This window comes from Triplophysa rosa, linkage group LG20 (assembly GCF_024868665.1).
Source record: "Triplophysa rosa linkage group LG20, Trosa_1v2, whole genome shotgun sequence".
NCBI classification, from domain to species: domain Eukaryota; kingdom Metazoa; phylum Chordata; class Actinopteri; order Cypriniformes; family Nemacheilidae; genus Triplophysa; species Triplophysa rosa.
This window is the reverse complement of record NC_079909.1, coordinates 18,768,327-18,786,799: the sequence shown is the minus strand read 5'-3', so window position 1 is coordinate 18,786,799 and position 18,473 is coordinate 18,768,327. Positions and strand designations below refer to the sequence as shown.

The window sequence follows — 18,473 nt, the reverse complement described above, 5'->3', positions numbered from 1 at the left end:
TAAGAAATTAAATTATACATCAGTTACAGTATATAAATTAAAGTGTTTACAAACTGAAATCGTCTTAATGGCTTTCTTATTTAAAGAAGGTGAAATAGAATCCAGGTATAACTTAAGATCTTTTCGGAAGATCTTATATAATGTCTTATTATTTGCGAATTTACATTTATGTATATAAAATTTACAAAGAAAAAAAATTGAATTAACAATAAAACAAGCCAGGGTGAAGATTTTTAGAAAAAGGAGATTTAGCGTATGACGTTGAATGCGTGCCGCTATCTCCGTTTTTTGACGTCAGATTCCAGGCTTCTGATTGGCCAACACGGCTTTATGGTTAGGGTTATAGCGCCACCTGTTGGTTTGGCATGCTTTTGACAACACTTTATAGCATGTTTTTGTGTGGACGCGGGGTTTTTTTAAACGAAGGAAAAACTCAGTTTATAAAAATACCGTGTACGTGTGGACTAGGCCTAATACGTTTACACGATAAAAACGGAAACGTTTTTCCTTTGCGTTTTCGAAAAGTTTCACGTACACACGACAGCGTTATCAAACGATCTGCATTTATATAGATCCGGGAAAACGAATAAAAACGCTGTATTGTGCATGTCAGGCCAGTGGATGGCGCTGTTGCGCTATAAAGCAACCCTACGTGCTTGCGCACATCCGCACACACTGTTTTAATCTAAAAGCGCTTTTAACACACTTTGTCGGCGTGTATGTGTTTTTATAGTAGTGTGCATATAAATACTATGTCTCCGCTGGTTGTAGTGGTGCAGTAAAACTACGTTTTGCTGGAGAAATGATAATAAGTACGTCACGCGGCACAAACATGCAGCACGGAGGCCGCCATTATTGTTTGGGGAATACTCGCGCATGCCTACAGACTGAATGCGTAATACGCATGCGAATGAGGTCATTGCTTTTGGAAAACGCCGCTTTCAGAGTTTAATGCTAATGCTGTCGTTTTCAAAAGTTTGCGTTTTCAGTCCCCGAAAACGCCGTTTTCGTGTAAATGAAAAGCCAAAATTTTAGTTGAAAACGGCTTACAGGCCTGTAGAGGAGCATTGTGGGAGTCATTGTCCCCACCAGTCTCTGGCATTCTGTTCATGGCTGGTTCTGCCCACCTCTCACCAGTGGGAGGTGCACAAAAGGACCCGTTTGTAGCAGCAGACATACACGAGGGGTCTCGCTGCAGCTGCCACGGGTCACCCTTCACTCTCACCTCCACTATTCACCCGCCAACACGGTCCAGGTGGTCCCTACAGAAACCCAGCATCATTCTGTGGATGTGGCCTTGTGTTTGCATTAGAATGCATACTAAACTATATAAAGAGTAAACTATAAGTATGATTTTAAGTTCTCTTATAGAAAAACAACAAGAAGTCTTGCAGTATAAAACTGTGAAAGTATAGTGTACCTTTTAAACAAACAAAATGTGTAACAAGTATTGAACTAAACTAAGTCAGTATATGTATACAGTAGATTAACTTGTAGTTTAATATTGTTAGACTACTGTTACACTAGACTACAAGTATTCTTTTTTGCTAAAAAAGTGGACCAATAGGTATTTAAATAGTACACTTACAGGTAGGCCTATACAATTAACCTCTTTCAACCTAAAAAGGAAAGCTGCCTTGAATGTATAAATTAAATCAAATTGGCTTACATTACATAGAACTGCCTTAAAAATCTAGTAATATTTCGAAATGCAACTCGATTTTTAAAGTCAGTTTAATAAGTTCATCTGAATAGTAAATTCCAATTGCCAATTTGATTTAACTTCAAACATTTAAGGCAGCTTTTGAAGTAAAGTTTTTTTTACAGTGTACTAGTACATGGATATTAGTATACTTGATACAATGAACTTCATGTTTTTAAGAAGATACTTTTTAGGGGTTGTCATTAACACTTATTGTGAACACTTATAGTGAAATAAGAAAATAAGTGCATAAAACATTGAATTGGGGTCTTAATTTCACATACAAAATCCAAACAGCTGCCTGGCATCATTACAGCATACAGCACCCACACAGACGTGCTGTGGTCGCTCTGTTGTCCTGCTTATTTCTGTTCAGTTAACATAAGAACTCGAATGCTTTCTTCACATCTATTGGCAGCAGTAAATGACTTTCGATTAGACAGAAGAGGTGACTCTCAAGTAAGGAGTAATACTAGCTGTCGTGAGCCCTTGAATATAGTGCGCAGCGCATTTGTCCAGAAAATTGTTTCGGGTGGTTCAGGCATAAAGAGCAAACAAAACCCTTCAAATCGAAGAAGAAAATAAATCACCATTTTGTGCCCATTTAGAATTCCTATTTTATATAAAAAAGTAGCACTACAAGAAAAAACAGCTTGTCCTGTTATTTGTCCACTTGGGATATATGGAATAGCCTCTCAGCTCTCTGCTGCCACCTAGTGCAGAGTTACAGCAGTGCATGTTCAAGAACAGTAATCTCATGGGTTTGATTGTTTTTAGGTATAATTGAAAAACAATTATAACTGCTGATAGATGTAGATATGTATATGTAGATGCCACATTCAACCACTCCAGACACATCTCGGAACCACCCACATTTTCTTCATAAACAAAACTCTTTGTAATAATTTAGTTCACTGATTTAATGTAACATGTCATTTTTATTGGGGAATTGATATGGAAATGCCAAGTGACACATGAAATGTCTAAAAGCTGCATTAGGTCTGTTCCTGAGAATTCAAACAACAAAAAAAGAGAAAATATGACACCCGGCTTGATTGTCACCCACAAGGTAATGATCCTGCGTTACGCTTTTCATTTCAATAGTCTTTAAAAACGTTATAAAAACAGTTCACCATCACTGTAAAAATGTCATAAAGCTCATAGTTCATCTTTGTCTTCCTCTGCTTTGGAGTTTTGAGGCTCTGTGCTCTTTGATTTTGTCTTCTGGTCATTTGAGGTATTTTTCCCAGTTGCCTTCTTTTTTGCAGGCGGTTTCTCCTCTGTCGTCTTGGGTTTTGTTTTGTTTGCTGTTTTTGACTTCTTTTTCTTTGTTGCTGTGCTTTTCGTTTTGACTGCTTTAACTTTCGTCTGGCCTTCTGTTTTGGCTGGCTTTTTGGATGCTTTGGCCTTTGGTTTTTCACTTTTTTTGTCCGCTTTGTTGTTAGTCTTTTTCTCAGCGGCTTTGGTGTTCTGTTCACCAGTAGTTTCGCTGGTTTCTGCAGGTTTGCTTGTCTTATCGTCTTGCTCTGATGTTTCAGCAGGTGTCACTACTACTTCTGGTTCTGAGGTTTTCGTCTCATTGTTGTCTTCTGTTTTCTGGATGTCAGGTGTTGCTGGGTTGGAAAGTGTTTTTAGAAGCTCTTCCGCTTGTAAACGTTCCTATGGATGTCCCAAAATACTAAGGTTAGTAACTGTAGACACATTTTATGATCATAACAAAACAGACCTTTTCCTCAAGAATTAAAGACCTCATGAAGCGTTTTGACAAGTAGAGTTTTCTCTCTTGTATTAATGTATTGAAACAAAAAGTTTAATATCAATAGCATAACAAAGGGCTTAATTTTCAACCCCAAAACAGATACCCCTTACTTAATTATGTTGAGCAAAGTTAAAATATATTATTAAGTACACTCAAGTACTAGTACTTGTAAGTGTACTGTTTCAGTATTGCTTGGGACCAGAGGTGGAACATTTATAGTATTTTTATGAGAGTGTTTTTATACCTCACTGAATTTTAAATCATCTATCATACTTGTACTCTACTACATTTCATAAATACATTTTTAACGTTTTTTCTACTTTAAACAGTAATTTAAGTACATTGTACTTCCAGACTTTTATAAGTAAAAAAAGTAAAAATACTTGAGCAAAAGAAAGTACTAGATTTGAGATTGCACTCAAGTATTATTAGGTAAAAAACAACATTTATTTATGAAATGTAATGGAGTACAAAGTATTTGATATGCTTAATAATGTAGTGAAGTAAAAAACACTCACAATAAAGTACACATATGTAAACATGTACTTGGGAGTGAAAATACTTAAGTAATTTCCACCTCTGCTTAGGACTAAATTGGCCCACGTTTTAGTTTACAAAAGTGTACTTTTAAGTGTAACAGTAGTAAACGTTTAGTGCACAACTGTGTTCTGAAAAAGTACAAAAAAATAAACGTATTTTAAGTTTAAAGGAAGTATACAAATAGCTCACTTGAATAAACTTCTTTTTTGTAAGGGATGTTATGTGCATATGTCTGGTAAAAGACAAACATTTACTAAAAGAAAACTTCAACCTTTATGTCATGAGGTCTTTAATATATCACTTACAAAACTGCATTGAAACAAACTGTTAAAGTGTACTTGCCTTTTCACTGCTGTGAGGATCCAGAGTGAAGCGAATCGCTACAGCACACCTCTGACCTTTAGTTAGTGATGTCACTCCATGAAGATTCTCCTGTCCGGCTCCAAACGCCACGACTCTTCCACACTGAGGTTTCACCACAGCCTGGACACACGATGAAAGAAAATATGACCAGTTTCTAACCAATCTCAAAAAACAATGCATTTCACATTCACATTTGCTGTAGAAGAACAGTGTTGAAAAATGTATTACATAGTTGTCGAAAAAGCTAAAGTGATACCGTATAAATACTAAAAAAGACAAAAAAGTGCAGTTAAGATACAAGTTAGTTACTACTTTAGGTTAGTTATATATAGTTTGAACAAAAATAGAAATCTTACAGTGACAGTTTTAGCGTCCGGCCCAGTGAAGAAGAAATCTCCCCCTTCAAAATCTTGATTCAGGTACAAAACGGCACTGAAAGCCAAATTAAACATTAGTAAAAACACTACAAACTGCATACCCATAATGCATCAGGTGTTCTGTGGGCAGAGTACCTGTAGTCACCATGTGAGAATGCTGATGGGTCTTTAATGCACTCGTTGAGCTCTGAGACGAGCAGACAGCCGTTCTCATGGCCTTCTTGTTTCCCTGCACATGAAGAGAGACGAAAATAATTAAAAAAATACTCATAAGGCCCGATTCACATTTCGCATCTTTTCCCGCGCAAATAGGCACCGCGGGTCATTTGAAGAGAGAAAGCGGCGTGGCTCGCATTTTTAGACGCGAAATGTGAATTGGGCCTTAAGAAGCTAAAACAATGTCTGCTTTTCATAAAAACAATATTCTAAATGTAAATAGGAATTTTCATGACAGTACAAAAAGTGTTGTTTAATGTGCTGTGTGTAATATTTAGCAGGATCTATCGACAGAAATGCAATATAATACACATAACTATGTGTTCAGAGGTGTATGAAGACCTCACATAATGAAGCGTTACTTTGTTTTTATTACCTTAGAATGAGTTATTTCTATCTACATACACCGCGGGTCCCCTTACATGGAATTCGCCATGTTGTTTCTACAGTAGCCCTAAAGGGACAAACTGCTCTACAGAACGCGTTTCATAAATACGTTATGTCCTTCGGCAAAGAAGCTAAAACCGTGAAATCTTTTCCTGTGTTAGCCACCGTAGTGCTTTGAAAGGGAGGGGTGGAGTGAGCCGTCGCTTGCAATTCGCAACCTCACCACTAGACTAAAATCTCCACATTGCACCTTTAAATCAAGAGTATCATGCAAGTCGAATTTCGGTATATTTGTACCTACAACGACGGACCGGCACACCAGATTTGAACTGGAGAAATAAAGAGGCGATTGCAGACCGAAGTGAGACTCCAGAACCTTCCGGATCTTCTCAGTGAGGTTAAAGAAACCCTGAGCACTCTTCAGAGGAACCACACCCTCCCGTCCAAACTATAAGACAAAAACTCATCATTTTAATTTGTACAGTACAGTTGTAAATCATTTAAAAGTAAATGAACGTGATCGTACCTGCAGAGCTTTAAGAACTGGGAGTTCCTGGAACATTTCATTCTGAGAAAGAGGCGAAGGTTTCGCTTTATATTCATCCCCTTGAAGAGCTGCCGCCTGTAAGATGTAATATTTTGAACTAAAACACTAGGAAATATGACCGCTTTAACAGATTTACTAAAGAAACGTTCTCTTTCGACGAAAGGAGAGGGTTGAAGAGGTTTTAAAACACACTTTGGAGAGGCTGTGAAGCTCCTGACACTCATCGTACGTGGTCACACCATCCAGAACGACTCGCTGTGAACCGTTCAGGGCTGCGGATGTCATGGATATTGTGATGTCATCAAACGGGAGACTGTTGCTAGCTGATGTAGGTGCTGATTTGATTTCTGAATGAAACCAGACGGGAATTTATTGTTGAATTAGGACAGGCACATGAAACTGAAAAGAAATTCTTCCTTCCATATACATTGATAATTTTATTGCGTCTCGTGTTTTTTTTTTTTGTCTACCGTCTTTCACCGTCCTGCCGATGTCGAATGATTCTTTACTCTTCTCCTCCACAAGCGTCTCGATCTCTTTCATCAGATTTCCGATCTCTTCTGTAATCCTCGCGGCGGTTTCTTTATCTGCCCTGCAAGAGACACAACGACGAGTCAGACGAGGGTTTCACCGTGGGAAATCGTACTGTCTGAAAGAAACGTGTATTTTACTTTTGTTTGTCTTTAAGTTTCTTAGGCATGATGTTTTCTGGAGTCCACGTGTCCTGAGACAGAATGAGATAAAGATGAGATTATCACTTGTGAATAAAAACAAATACGTATGTTAAATGCTGGGACACACATTGAGATACTTACCGGATCAACAAAGGGTTTACCAAATATTTCATAGCCGAAATAAAGAAGCTCTTTTTCCAACACAGACCTATTAATGTACTGCTTTACAATCTGAAACGAGAAGAAACACTCATGATGAATTTCTATGTTAAACTGATATTGTGACGTTTCTGACCATCTAAAACTTGTTTCGAATGACGTGAGGATGAAAAAATGTCACATTTTTCTTATTTGGGGTGAATCCCTTTCAATCTTTTACATTACAGTTTGTATACACCGTCAGATGTTGGTGAGCATTCTAAGGTGACACGGTCTACGATGTATAAGATGCATTTTATTGTTGTTTGGGTCTTAACTTTCTTCATCTAATCGTCTGGTTAGAATTGTTGAAATGACTCGTAAACTGTGTTTAGTGTCCGTTTGGCTGTGAAAGACAAGCACGCTCATGCATCAGGACAGTGTGTGGTGTGTACCTCTCTGGCTGAGATGTTTGCGGCTTTATCTTCTCCCAGCACAGCAGAATAGTACGCCAAGTTCTGCACCATCACCTCATCCTCAGGGTGAAACAGCAGGTACGTTTTGGCACATTCAATGGCTTGTTCATATTTTTCACCTGGGACAGAAACAAACAGAGAGCGAATTTAAATGTCTCCCATTTGAGAAATGTTGGGGAATGTCTCCCAAACTGATATATGGGTCGGGCGCAGAATGTGTCGTACTGTTATAGTAGGAGAACTGAAGGTAGTTAAAGTGCGATGGGAGAAAATCTTCGAAAGGTTTCTCTCTTCCAACGTTTGAAGCCAAATCTACAGCGCAGTTCTGTTTACAGTTCAAAGCATGAAGATAATGATCTGGAATCAAAGCACATAAAAACACATGAATGCAATAATATAAGTGTGGCATGAAGCAATGAAAATACATAACTTTCTTAGGTGCGATCGAAGAGAAATGCACCTACCTGTCATTGCCTGAAAGAGGTCGGCGTTATACTCCATGTAATTGTCGTAGCTGAACGCTCCCTCACAGAGAACCCTGCACTCCTCATAAGCAGTGAAATATTCTTCAACGGCCGCCTCAAAGTGCTCAATGGCTGGTGCGAACTTCTCCATACTGTACTGCATCTTGCCTTCTATAAATTCAGTCTGAAATAAGAGTCAAGTACAGCTCAAGATTATGAACATATTTCACTTGGTTTACACTGTAAATGTTTGTTTACATGGGGAAAAATGCCTCATATATACCTAAGTACCTAAAAATAATATATATTTAAAAACCTAGCAGAGAGAAGACCATACAGGGTATTTGAAATCCACGCAATACATTCCGTTGTGAATTTTGTATTTATAATGGTACAGTATGCATTGCAGGTACTTTTATATTTACTATAATGTGGCCTATATTGTATAACACTGTGTCATACAGTATGCATCTATCCATCCACCCGGATTAATATTCGGATTCTTACCATGTGTGGTTTCTCCTCTAAATCCTTGAAATCCGCATGCTGCACCCCAGCCATCAGACTGTAGTACTCCAAGTTCTGTTTCATCTCCACATGGTCGGGGTTTGCAATAAAAAATGTATTTGCCGCTGCCACGGCCTTGTCAAGCTTGTTTATCTGCAAATATACAGCGATGAAAACATTCATTTAATTTATACGTTTGCTGGTAAACATTAAGTGTCAGGCGTGTGAGTTACACCCAGAGGTGTAAAGAGTACCTGAAAACCATACTTAAGTAAAAGTACAGATACCTTGCAGCGAAAATTACTCCGTTACAAGTGACAAGTCACCAATCCCAGTATCTGATTTGAACAGTACTTGAGTATTTTACTCGTACTGAATGTAGGCTCAAAGAACACTTAAGAGACATTTCAGTGAAAAACTAGAAACAGTTGATTCGTGAGGAGAGCAATCGCATTTATTTTCTTGAATCATAATAAGACTGAACACCTCAAAATTGCAAAAAATCATGGTCGACACCATAACCTACTGTACGTCTATTACAAACACCCAAGTCTCATTTAAGCTCAAGTGCTCATAAGTAAACCAAACTCCTTCAAATGTCTCTTCAATATAACGGATAAATAAAATAATGTTAAGTAAAATTAAAAAGTCAAAGCCTTTTTGCACTGGACATGCTGGTTTTCGCCTCATCGCCAGCTGCAGTCATGTCCTCAGTTCACATATAAACCGCCAGCGATTGACACCTGATACTGCACTCGTATTCACATCAAGAAGCCATGTTGACCAGTTTTGGTAAATTAGGGCAAAATCCACAATATATAGTACCTTCAATGCCCTGTAAATGGCAATATTAATTATTCTGTAGCAAAAATAAACAGCTGCAAAAAACGATAGGTGCCATGCAAAATGTAATGTGTAATTGCATTAGTCATTACAAATGTAGTGGAGTAAAGAGTACATATGTGACCCTGGATCACAAAACCAGTCTTAAGTAGCACGGGAACATTTTTAGTAAAAGACAAAAATACATTGTGTGGGTCAAAATAATCGATTTTTCTTTTATGCCAAAAATCATTAGGATATTAAGTAAAGATCATGTTCCATGAAGATATTTTGTAAATTTCCTGCCTTAAATATATAAAAACTGTATTTTTGTGAGTGGATGGTCTGCCACAGTGCCCCTGATTAACAACTTCAAAGGCGATTTTCTCAATATTTTGATTTTTTTGCGCTCTCAGATTCCAGAGTTTTAAACGGTTGTATCTCAGCCAGATATTGTCCTATTCTAACAACTCATATATCTACAGAAAGTTTATTTATTCAGCTTTCAGATTATGTAAAAATCGCAATTTCGAAAAATTGACCCATAAGACTGGTTTTGTTGTCCAGGGTCACATATACTTGTTCAAAAATGTAGTCAAGTAGAGAATAAAAGTTGCTAATATCTTTAATACTCAGTACATCTACAAAGTAGCCAAAAAGATACTTAAGTAATTGCATTTACTCCAATACTTTACACCACTGGTTACACCTGAGAACACCTGAAGGGAAATGGAATAATAAGCATATAAATGGTGCTTATTTGAAAATGTAGGGTTGGGGCATAGAGGATACTATTTGTTCAGTATAAAAACAATAGAATTTATTGGCAAGTCCCCACGGTGATGTGTGTTTACTTTTCACAGGGGTTTGTTAAATTTGTCTATGGTGCTACATCTAGGCATTTGACAAGCATGACTTACAGTATATATTTACAGTATAAAAGTATCAGTAGCCTATGTATGTTCACTGGGTATCGAACCCATGACCTTATACTATCAGACTGCTCTACCAATTGAGCAACAGGAGCAGTAATATGTTAGTATAAAACCAAAGAAGGGGATTGTATTCTAGTATTAGCATGCATGCTCTAAACTCATAAATGAAAAGCCTGTTTCATAGGAATCCACTAAAAAAGTGTCTCTCCGTTTTGCATCCCTCCTTTTGGTGTTTTAGTGCGCCTAGTGGGAGTTCTGGAAGCACGCGAGAAGTTCGCAAGGCTCCACCTAAAGACGTGGCACAGCGAAGTGAGTTTGGGGGGGGTTGGGGAAGCCCAGAAGCGCTTCTCATACATTTAACCATTCAGTGATATCATCATTCATTATAAAACATTTGCACGGGATATAACTTGATATGGTGAAACTTTATGCGCGTGCATGCAATGCAATAATGTAACAGACACGAAACGTATCGTTAGTTTTTCGAAATGATGCAAAGTGACGCTTCCAACAAGACGCAGTGATCTTTCTTTATCATAATACACTTTTTGTCATTTCAGTACACTCGTTTACCTTAAAATAAGCCACTTGCAGGTAGTTATAAGGCGTCCGCTTCTTAAACTCCAGCTCTACAGTCTCGCTAACTTTATGAAGTGTCGGTGGTCCCAGTTTCTCGCTTTCACATGCATTCACACATTCGGCCCGTTTGAGAATCCTCTGGAAAAACGCTAAATCCTCCACGGGACCGGCTCCAGGGATCGGGACACCGAGACCTGGAAAAGGATCCCCGAAAGCGTCCCGATCCGCGCAGGATAAGCGGCACTGCGTCTGGACTTTACGCACCGTTCCTTTATTCCGCAAAGCTTTCTCCATATTCAGAATCACAGCCAGCCAGTCCTGTTTATAATACGCCTCCACTGCATTGTCAAAAAGCAGATCGTGTGGCTCAAGTATTGCGCTGATTTGGGTTTCACTGAAGGTGAAATGTAAAACGGACAGGATAATGATCAGGGACCGTGCGCTCCACATCTTGGCGACCCCGGGCCTGTGAGGTAGAGCTCGGTTTGGTGTCGGACGCTCAGCTGAAGTCTGCAGAGAGGGTGGAGCTTCGGGATTTTGGGGTCTGAAACTTTGGGAAACTGTGAATTTGGGAAGCAACAACGGATGCATACATTTTGGTCTCAACAAGGTTCAAAATATTAACTCTGCAGAACATCAAAGTCACAGCTCCAACAAAAACACGAGGCTGACATAGTAAAAATAAAATGTTTTTTCCTCTTAAGAATAATACTTTACTGGGTTACTCTATAGACATTTTGTGAAGTCAATATCAATAGTTTTCACCCCAAAAAGATATTTAAATAAATAAATGATTTGTAGTTTTAGGTGAACAATTCTTAAACGAATATAAATACTGTACTTAAAAGTTCACTTTCAGACTTCTAAAAATAAATAATCTTTTATCATTAAAGGCTGTTAATAAATCATTAGAAAGAATAACATTTTGCGCGTGCGAGTAGCCACTGCATGTTTTTCTCTTGATGGTTTACAAAGGCTTTACATTTTCACAAATGAAAATTATAGTTAAAATAGACTATTTTATATTAGTAGGTCAGATTTTGGGATATTTGGGAGTGAATACAAATAACGAAATGTATATTATATATGTATGACTAAAAGTAGAAACAGAATAGCGTTTTAAATTTGGCCACTGTAGACTCTCTGTGTAGACTGTCCTGAAATTACAGCAATGGGTTTAAATGTAGATGATTTTATGGCAAAAATGTGCGCTTTATGGTTTTATAAGTTCAACTACTGTTCTTTCACAACTACATAAAAGTCACGTTGCTACAGTCTAGACACGTGACTTAACGGTTTAAAGGTATGCGATCTCTATACATGCACGATTGGTTTTCCTTTTAATTTTCGATTGGTTTGCCTTCTAAAATCACTTTATCTTCCAAAATGTAAAATATAATTCAAGAAAAAATATTGTATACATGCGACAGTTTTTTGCCCTACGAAATATTTCTATAAAATTATTATGACAAAATAAGGGCCATTTTTGTACAGGCATCTATTAGGACTACCGCTTGAAGAGGAAAACACAGTAGGACCCAGCAACGCCCCCTTCATGTTTGCTCAATTTTGTAAGACACCGGTGAAGCTGCTCGGGGTAGTTTCCAACAGTTTACAAAGTTTTAGAGATATTGAATTAGAAAATGGATGAAACTGTCAGTTTACCACACCAGACCAACAAAACTACAACAGGTGAGACAAAAGATTATTCGTTCTATCCTTAATAAACGACTTGGATCTTTACTCTTTACCACCAAAAATAATTAACTTTCTGTATGAATGCTTGCTTATCCAACCTGCGACATAGTAAACGGTTACCTAAGTTCACCACCTCTGTCTCGTGTGTAATTGGAATTTGCATTGTTCTTATAAAACATATGCATTGTTGTGGATAGATATATTGCAGTGGTGAGTAGGTGATATACATTAATGTGCATATGGATAAGCTGTGTATATTACATTTTTGGGAGTCATGATTGTTCACTCATCTTTACAGAAATGTGCATTAATAAACTGATCTGAGTTCAATATTAATATGCTACTATATTATAGTTACATTGGTGGAGACCAGCAGTAACCCGAGTGGAGTAGTGCTGGTTAGTCCCTATCAAACTAACCGGGTGGGGGATCCCATGGATCTGGTTACTCTTGCACAACAAGTACAGAAGGTAAGTGATATTTAACCCTGTATTGATCTTGTGTCCGAGAAGTGAAACTGCTCCTTGAACTTTTTTTTGTTAAAAAATGATTAGTTTTTACTGTTTATTTAACTCGTTTTAAAATGATCATCACATGGCACAATTTGTTTGGGTTTTAATGGGTTTAAATGATTCAGAAATATTCATTGTAGTCTTCTGTTCTTTTCAGGGTGATGAGTTTATCAGAGCAAATGCTTGCAACAAACTCACAGTCATTGCTGACCAGATAAGATACCTTCAGGAACAAGCAAGAAAGGTTAATGGTTATCAAAAATCAGATCAATTTTATTTTACAATGATTTCCTGGCCTTCTATTGGCAGCAGCGCTGATGATATATTTGTAACAAAGATGTATTATAAAAAAATCAAATAAATCCAGTTGTTAGAAACCTTTAAACCAATAAAACATATCAAAAAGAGATATAAAAGATAATTTCTTTAAAACGCTTGAGGTGTTGGAAGATGCCAAGAAAGATGCTGAGCTTCACCATGCAGCCTGCAATGTTGTGAAGAAACCAGGAAACATGTACTATCTTTACATGCGTGAATCTGGACAGCGCTACTTCTCAATTCTGTCTCCAAAGGTGAGTTCATTGACATGTTGAGAGAATGTCTGAGAACGTCTTTAAGTTGGATTTAGCAGAATATGAAACAATTGCACAGTAAATGGTGAAGTTTCTGTATGTTAAAAATGTAAGACATTTATTTCAATGTTTTGCAGGAGTGGGGTTCCAGTTGCCCGCACAAGTTTCTTAGTGCTTACAAACTTCAATATGACATGTCTTGGACACCACAGGAGGAGGTTGCAAAAAGGGATGCTGAAATTGGCATCATGGACAAACTGTTGAACAGTCAAACTGCACTTCCAGCTGCCACAGAGCCCAACTTTGAGGGTCTTTCAAAGTGAGAGGACACAACTCACTCTGTTTTATGTGGTCATGGAGGGCACCTGCTCTTCTAGGATACGGTTTAATGAATACGGCAAAAAAATGAACTGCTTTACGGTTTCAGAAAGTGCATTTGACCTTCAGTCATTGGTTGAATGTTTTGCTGGACCACACTGTGTGGAAGACATGATATTACCAGGATGTTTTTAAATCAATGATTCACATAATTAATGTGTTCTTAAACGTACGTCAATCAACTTGAAATTTCATTCTTGTTGTTGTGTATATTGCTTTCTTAAATTTAAAAAGAAATATTATTTTGATCCTTGGTTTTCACGAAATAATTGTTGAAATACCTTGTGTTGATTTTGTGAGCAGCAGAAAATGAGTGCATGCACATCACATGAAATAAAAAATGTATGTGCTCAAAAACACTTTATTGGACTTTTAGTCAAATATTATTTATGTTTATATACAATGATGTTATATACCTATAAACAAGAAACACACTTTTTTAATCAAAATCAAGAAACAATAAAAAAATGCAATAAAAGCATGTAAATGAAGGCTTCCAAAGGTGAATTTATCATCCGTTACCGTTGTGCATCAGTAATGTTTTGTAGGTGGGAGTTCACAAAGGGTAAAAGCTCCCAGTTGTCTGTTGCGATGCTGACCTGAACTGCGTCCTCCGCCCGTCTGATCATCAGCAGAACATGAAACATTGGTGGAAGGAAAAACAAGACTTTCCAGGATCTCTCGCTTTGCTTTTCCTCGATCAGGTAACTTCCAAAATGGGTCTTGATCAAATCCCATAGACTCTCATCTCCGTTCTCGAAGCAGAACAGACTGATGTCAGACCTGTCAGGATTCCCGGAGGCTATGGACTCCCACATGCGGTCAAACACTTCTACTTTGCGTTCGCATGACGTGTTAGGCGGCACAGGTACAGGAAGAAATATCTCTGGGAATGAAACGCTTACATCGGGCAGCTGCGTGTGCCAGGAACGGCTGTCTTGTGTGGTAAATATGGCACTGACGCACAGAGTTGTTGGGTACGGTTGATGGGGTTTGAGAATGACGCTGACCTCTGGAGGCTTTCTGTCTCTAAACACACACGGGACATGTATATCACTTATCTTTCCATAGTTCGAGTCTTGCAGCTCAAAGTGCAGACAGATAGTAAATATTTTATCGAATAAAGCGTCGGTCTCTTCTGCATGAGTGAGATTGTACCTCAATGTGACCTCAGAACCAAAGCCAGGCTTTTGAAACTGTTCCTGATAAACCTCCAAACAATTTCTCTCCTCGTCATTTTCACCCAATGACACTGAACTTGTCATAGTGCTCTTTGAGGTTTCTTCCTGCACTTTGATGAGTTGCAGAACGTGACGTTCAGTTTTGTGTAGCGTCAGGTTGTTGGCAAGTCCTTCACTCTCAGCCATGATGGCAGAATGCGACCGCTCCTTAGCACGTCCTCCGTCGGGCCCTTTGGCGAGAACCCCCGTCAGCTTTTCCCACGAAAGGTTGGTGAGCAACGTGTAGTAGAAGCGAGCGTGATCCTTAATGTCCGTGTCGTCGTAGTGAGCAGACATGTATTGCAAAAGGTCAGCTAGCTCGATAAACACTCGATCGATGGAAGGGTGCTCCAGCAGGTTGCGACAAATGGCGAGAACCGCATTTCCCACTTGCCAGTTTCCTCTTTCGCACAAGTTGGAATTGATGAGAACATTGAGAAGTAGATAGACGGTGTTCCTCTGTGTAATCTGTCCTTCTTTCGCTACTCTTTTCAACACTTTTAGGTGCCAGCTCAAATTATGAATCGTCAGCTGCAACGGAGGCATTTCCATGATGCGTTTCTGAAGGCCGCTCAGCAGCTTGAAGGACCAGACGGGGTCATCCAGACGTACCTGGATTTGGTCAGCGAGACCGATCAGGTGTGGAGCCAGACGACAATGTCTGGAATACAGGTCGCACAGTTTGTTTATTAGCTTCTCGGCGAGTTCCTCCATTCCGTTGAAATGCGCGAGAAAAATAAACAACGCCCTAAATGAGGTCACCACTACTTCTCGGCTTCCATCGTTGTCTACGATTTTCAGAAGTGCCATTATGTGACCGAACAAGTAACTAATTCCTTTGTCCGCATCTCCTTCGTCGGCTTCCAAGTGCACCAGACAGAGCAGGTTTAGTCTGCAAAGCATGGTAGCGCTGTCGTTGAAAACGGTCGGAAGAAGAGATGCGGCCAGACGGGGCGTAACCAGCACGGGTAAACTCTCCTCTGAGGTGCTGGATATGGGTCTGTTCTCTGGAAAGTGAAGGATGCAGTCCATATAAAAGAGTTTCTCGGGAATTCGAAGGAGCGGGTGTTGGGCCATGCCCACCAGACGCTTGAGCAGAAAGTTCTCATCCTCGGCGGTGAACAGGCTGTCGGTGAACGTGTCTTTCATGAACAGCGTAGCGTGCATGAGCTCGACCTCTGCAGTACCAAAAAGCCGTAGAAGCTGAGATTTGAATAGCGCTGGAGAAAGTCCTGGCACCATGGCTACGATTTCCACGAGATCCCTGAGCAGGGCGGACTGGGAAATGGGTGTTAGAAGGTAAGACTCCTCTAAAAGCGAGGACATTATGGATTTGAGTTCTTTACAATCCAGTCCTGGTGGTAGGGTGGGCACCTGCACCATCATGTTTATTGGCAACAGGGTTAAGGGTGTCGGATTATTTTTCCACGCAAATCCTTCGTTTCCTGCTAAAACACTCTTAAACTCTAAATCGGTGACATCATTCTGGTTCGTCAAGATCCGTGTGGCATTCTTCAGCCCTAATGTATACAGCATGCAGTAGGATTGATGGAGAACTGTTGTTTCTTGATGTTTCAGAAGATACAGGACCTCTAATTTTTGAGAGAGAAGACCAGGATTGCACGTCTCCATTTCACGTAGGCAATCACATGCGGTGGTTCTAATAGGCTGCTGGCTTAGCCCACATCTGTAGTCGTTTGTATCGTGAATTGTTTGTAGTAGAAGGTCTAACCAATCCTCAGCCATCTTTGTGCGGCTGGCCAGGCAAGATGTGCATATTATGATGTTAGTGATGGCCAGCATTACATTGCACTTGAGGTTGATGGATTTTTGCGCTGTGTGGGTGAAAACTGACATTAGTTCCAGGGCAGTTTCCTCCCCCACAGAGACGGAAGGACATAGGATGGTTGGATGCTCCAGTAGTACAGACGCAAGGAGAATCTTGTTAAAAGAACAACAACATAATTAGTTAATAGCAAATGAAGTTAATAGCAAATGAAAACGTGCACCGTTTCAACAAAACTGTAATAGAGCTATTACTGTTGTTAATTATAGCATGCGTGTTCTGTAAAGCTGGGTTGAAACGATAAGAAAAATTAAAAAAGAAACATTTGATACTTTTCTTACATAAAATAAATATTTTTTACTGTACATTATAGAAGTAAAAAACTACAGTATCAGAATTATGCTCAACTGTCATAAAGAAAATATCAGAGTGTAAACAATCTTAGTGTGAAATGTCAACTTGACATGTTTGTGTAAGAATCACCTTAACTGCAATGTTAATTTATGTAATATAGAAATGTATTATAATCATAATTTGTGTCTGTTGTGTTTATTTCATTACCTTAAGTTGATCATTTGCTGTATCATTTCTCAGTTCTCGTAACAGCTCAGCCAGGAAACTTTCAGCAGTAGTGGCAGCCAAAAACTGAGAAGGGCTCAGTAGAAATGCAGATATTCTCTGATCCCACAGGTCTCCAAACGTCATGATGATGGAGATCAACTGTGACTGCGGTTTACAATAGAAGAGCTCCTGTCAATTGCAAGAACGCTGTTTATTGATTTCACAATACGTCAAAACGAAGTATTCCTATATTTAAGACTCACCTTTTAAATGAAGTTTTAACAACATCAATGTTATAAATTACTATAAATCTTCGATCTATTGTCGTATTCGAAAATCATGTGTTCTCAGACTGTCGTATGATAAATCAGGTAGTGAGCGAATTTCTACTCTTCAAAATAAATGTTTTACAAATATTTGGTCATGTTTAATTTTAGCACATCACTTCATATGATGGCCTGAAGTGGCATATGTTACAGTTTTGTATAGTATAAGGTTTTATCATATAGATTAGCTTTCTATTTTAGTACATTTTACTAATCGCATAAAACAGGACTATTATTTTGGTACGGTGGAGCGACCCTGGAGGTGCGTGCCATTTGGCCGTAAGTAGACTGCAAAGTGGACTTCACAGGGTGTTCCGCCATCTTAAGTGAGATTCCAATCCTAAGGGAGCGAACATGTTCAGTACGAAGGGCACTGCGAACGGCGTAGGGAATCAGGGAACATCGATCCATTACTTCGCCGGAAGTGGAATGGGAAAATCACCCAACTGCCATTGCGCGCCGCGTTGTCAGAAAAACAACGGACGAGTTTACGTATGCCTTTTTGTACATTGTGAAAGTTTATTTAATTATTGTCAATTATATTAAATGCTGTGGTTTACGAAAATGTTTTATTTTACTTTTTGTAGCGTTGTTATTATGTAGGCTACACACTCGAGATGATGAATATGTATTGATTTGTATTTATATTTTGTTGCATTCATATGCGTGTAAGGATTCGTCCATTTTTATATTATTATACAAACTATGTAAAAGTGGTAAGCAGCAGCAGTTCTTTTTTTATAATGTTATGTTATGTTACCTCAGGAATGTTTACCACATAGGGAAAAAAGCGAGATGAGACCGACGCGACCATGGATTAAGAACAACTTCCTTAATAGTTGACCAAATTAAAATGTATTTTTATATTGCATAACAGTAGAGTTTCAAATAATCAAAGCTGCATCAGTCAAATAATAATTACAAGCATAAACAA

The 18,473-nt window shown here is 38.7% G+C and overlaps 3 protein-coding genes across 4 annotated transcripts; 1 reads left to right on the top strand and 2 right to left on the bottom strand.

The window, feature by feature from the left end:
- Positions 1-2,629: 2,629 nt before the first annotated feature.
- Positions 2,630-10,983, bottom strand: p3h1 (prolyl 3-hydroxylase 1). The gene is made up of 15 exons (XM_057362088.1): positions 10,481-10,983; positions 8,151-8,303; positions 7,644-7,827; positions 7,405-7,536; positions 7,159-7,298; positions 6,707-6,796; positions 6,563-6,615; positions 6,362-6,483; positions 6,084-6,238; positions 5,871-5,966; positions 5,642-5,792; positions 4,877-4,970; positions 4,721-4,796; positions 4,344-4,484; positions 2,630-3,361 (listed from the first exon to the last, which is right to left on the bottom strand). Exons 1-15 carry the CDS (start codon positions 10,934-10,936, stop codon positions 2,861-2,863), a joined length of 2,544 nt encoding a protein of 847 aa, XP_057218071.1. The 5' UTR covers positions 10,937-10,983; the 3' UTR covers positions 2,630-2,860.
- Positions 10,984-12,038: 1,055 nt separating this feature from the next.
- On the top strand, positions 12,039-13,607 carry lg20h1orf50 (linkage group 20 C1orf50 homolog). Its single transcript, XM_057361889.1, has 5 exons — positions 12,039-12,178; positions 12,539-12,654; positions 12,854-12,940; positions 13,137-13,268; positions 13,406-13,607. Exons 1-5 carry the CDS (start codon positions 12,130-12,132, stop codon positions 13,589-13,591), a joined length of 570 nt encoding a protein of 189 aa, XP_057217872.1. The 5' UTR covers positions 12,039-12,129; the 3' UTR covers positions 13,592-13,607.
- Positions 13,608-14,163: 556 nt separating this feature from the next.
- ap5b1 (adaptor related protein complex 5 subunit beta 1) lies at positions 14,164-17,591 on the bottom strand. Of its 2 annotated transcripts, none has more exons than XM_057361886.1 (3): positions 17,477-17,591; positions 17,214-17,402; positions 14,164-16,807 (listed from the first exon to the last, which is right to left on the bottom strand). In XM_057361886.1, the coding sequence occupies exons 2-3, from the start codon at positions 17,355-17,357 to the stop codon at positions 14,165-14,167; spliced, it is 2,787 nt and encodes a 928-aa protein (XP_057217869.1). In that variant the 5' UTR covers positions 17,358-17,402; positions 17,477-17,591; the 3' UTR covers position 14,164. The 2 variants fall into 2 exon arrangements, with proteins under 2 accessions (XP_057217869.1, XP_057217870.1); XM_057361887.1 differs by having other exon boundaries at positions 17,214-17,378; positions 17,477-17,585.
- Between the last annotated feature and the right edge of the window lie 882 nt (positions 17,592-18,473).

What these genes read in the sequence shown, in the direction of transcription:
- p3h1 (XM_057362088.1), bottom strand. Translation starts at nt 10,936, where the DNA reads ATGTGGAGCGCACGGTCCCTGATCATTATCCTGTCCGTTTTACATTTC. An exon ending in TAGAGGAGAAACCACACATG is followed by an intron (nt 7,828 to 8,150) that starts GTAAGAATCCGA and finishes CTCTTATTTCAG; the next exon opens with ACTGAATTTATAGAAGGCAA. An exon ending in CGGCAGGACGGTGAAAGACG is followed by an intron (nt 6,239 to 6,361) that starts GTAGACAAAAAA and finishes GGTTTCATTCAG; the next exon opens with AAATCAAATCAGCACCTACA.
- lg20h1orf50 (XM_057361889.1), top strand. Translation starts at nt 12,130, where the DNA reads ATGGATGAAACTGTCAGTTTACCACACCAGACCAACAAAACTACAACA. An exon ending in TTGCACAACAAGTACAGAAG is followed by an intron (nt 12,655 to 12,853) that starts GTAAGTGATATT and finishes TGTTCTTTTCAG; the next exon opens with GGTGATGAGTTTATCAGAGC. An exon ending in TCTCAATTCTGTCTCCAAAG is followed by an intron (nt 13,269 to 13,405) that starts GTGAGTTCATTG and finishes AATGTTTTGCAG; the next exon opens with GAGTGGGGTTCCAGTTGCCC.
- ap5b1 (XM_057361886.1), bottom strand. Translation starts at nt 17,357, where the DNA reads ATGACGTTTGGAGACCTGTGGGATCAGAGAATATCTGCATTTCTACTG. An exon ending in CAGCAAATGATCAACTTAAG is followed by an intron (nt 16,808 to 17,213) that starts GTAATGAAATAA and finishes TCTTTTAACAAG; the next exon opens with ATTCTCCTTGCGTCTGTACT.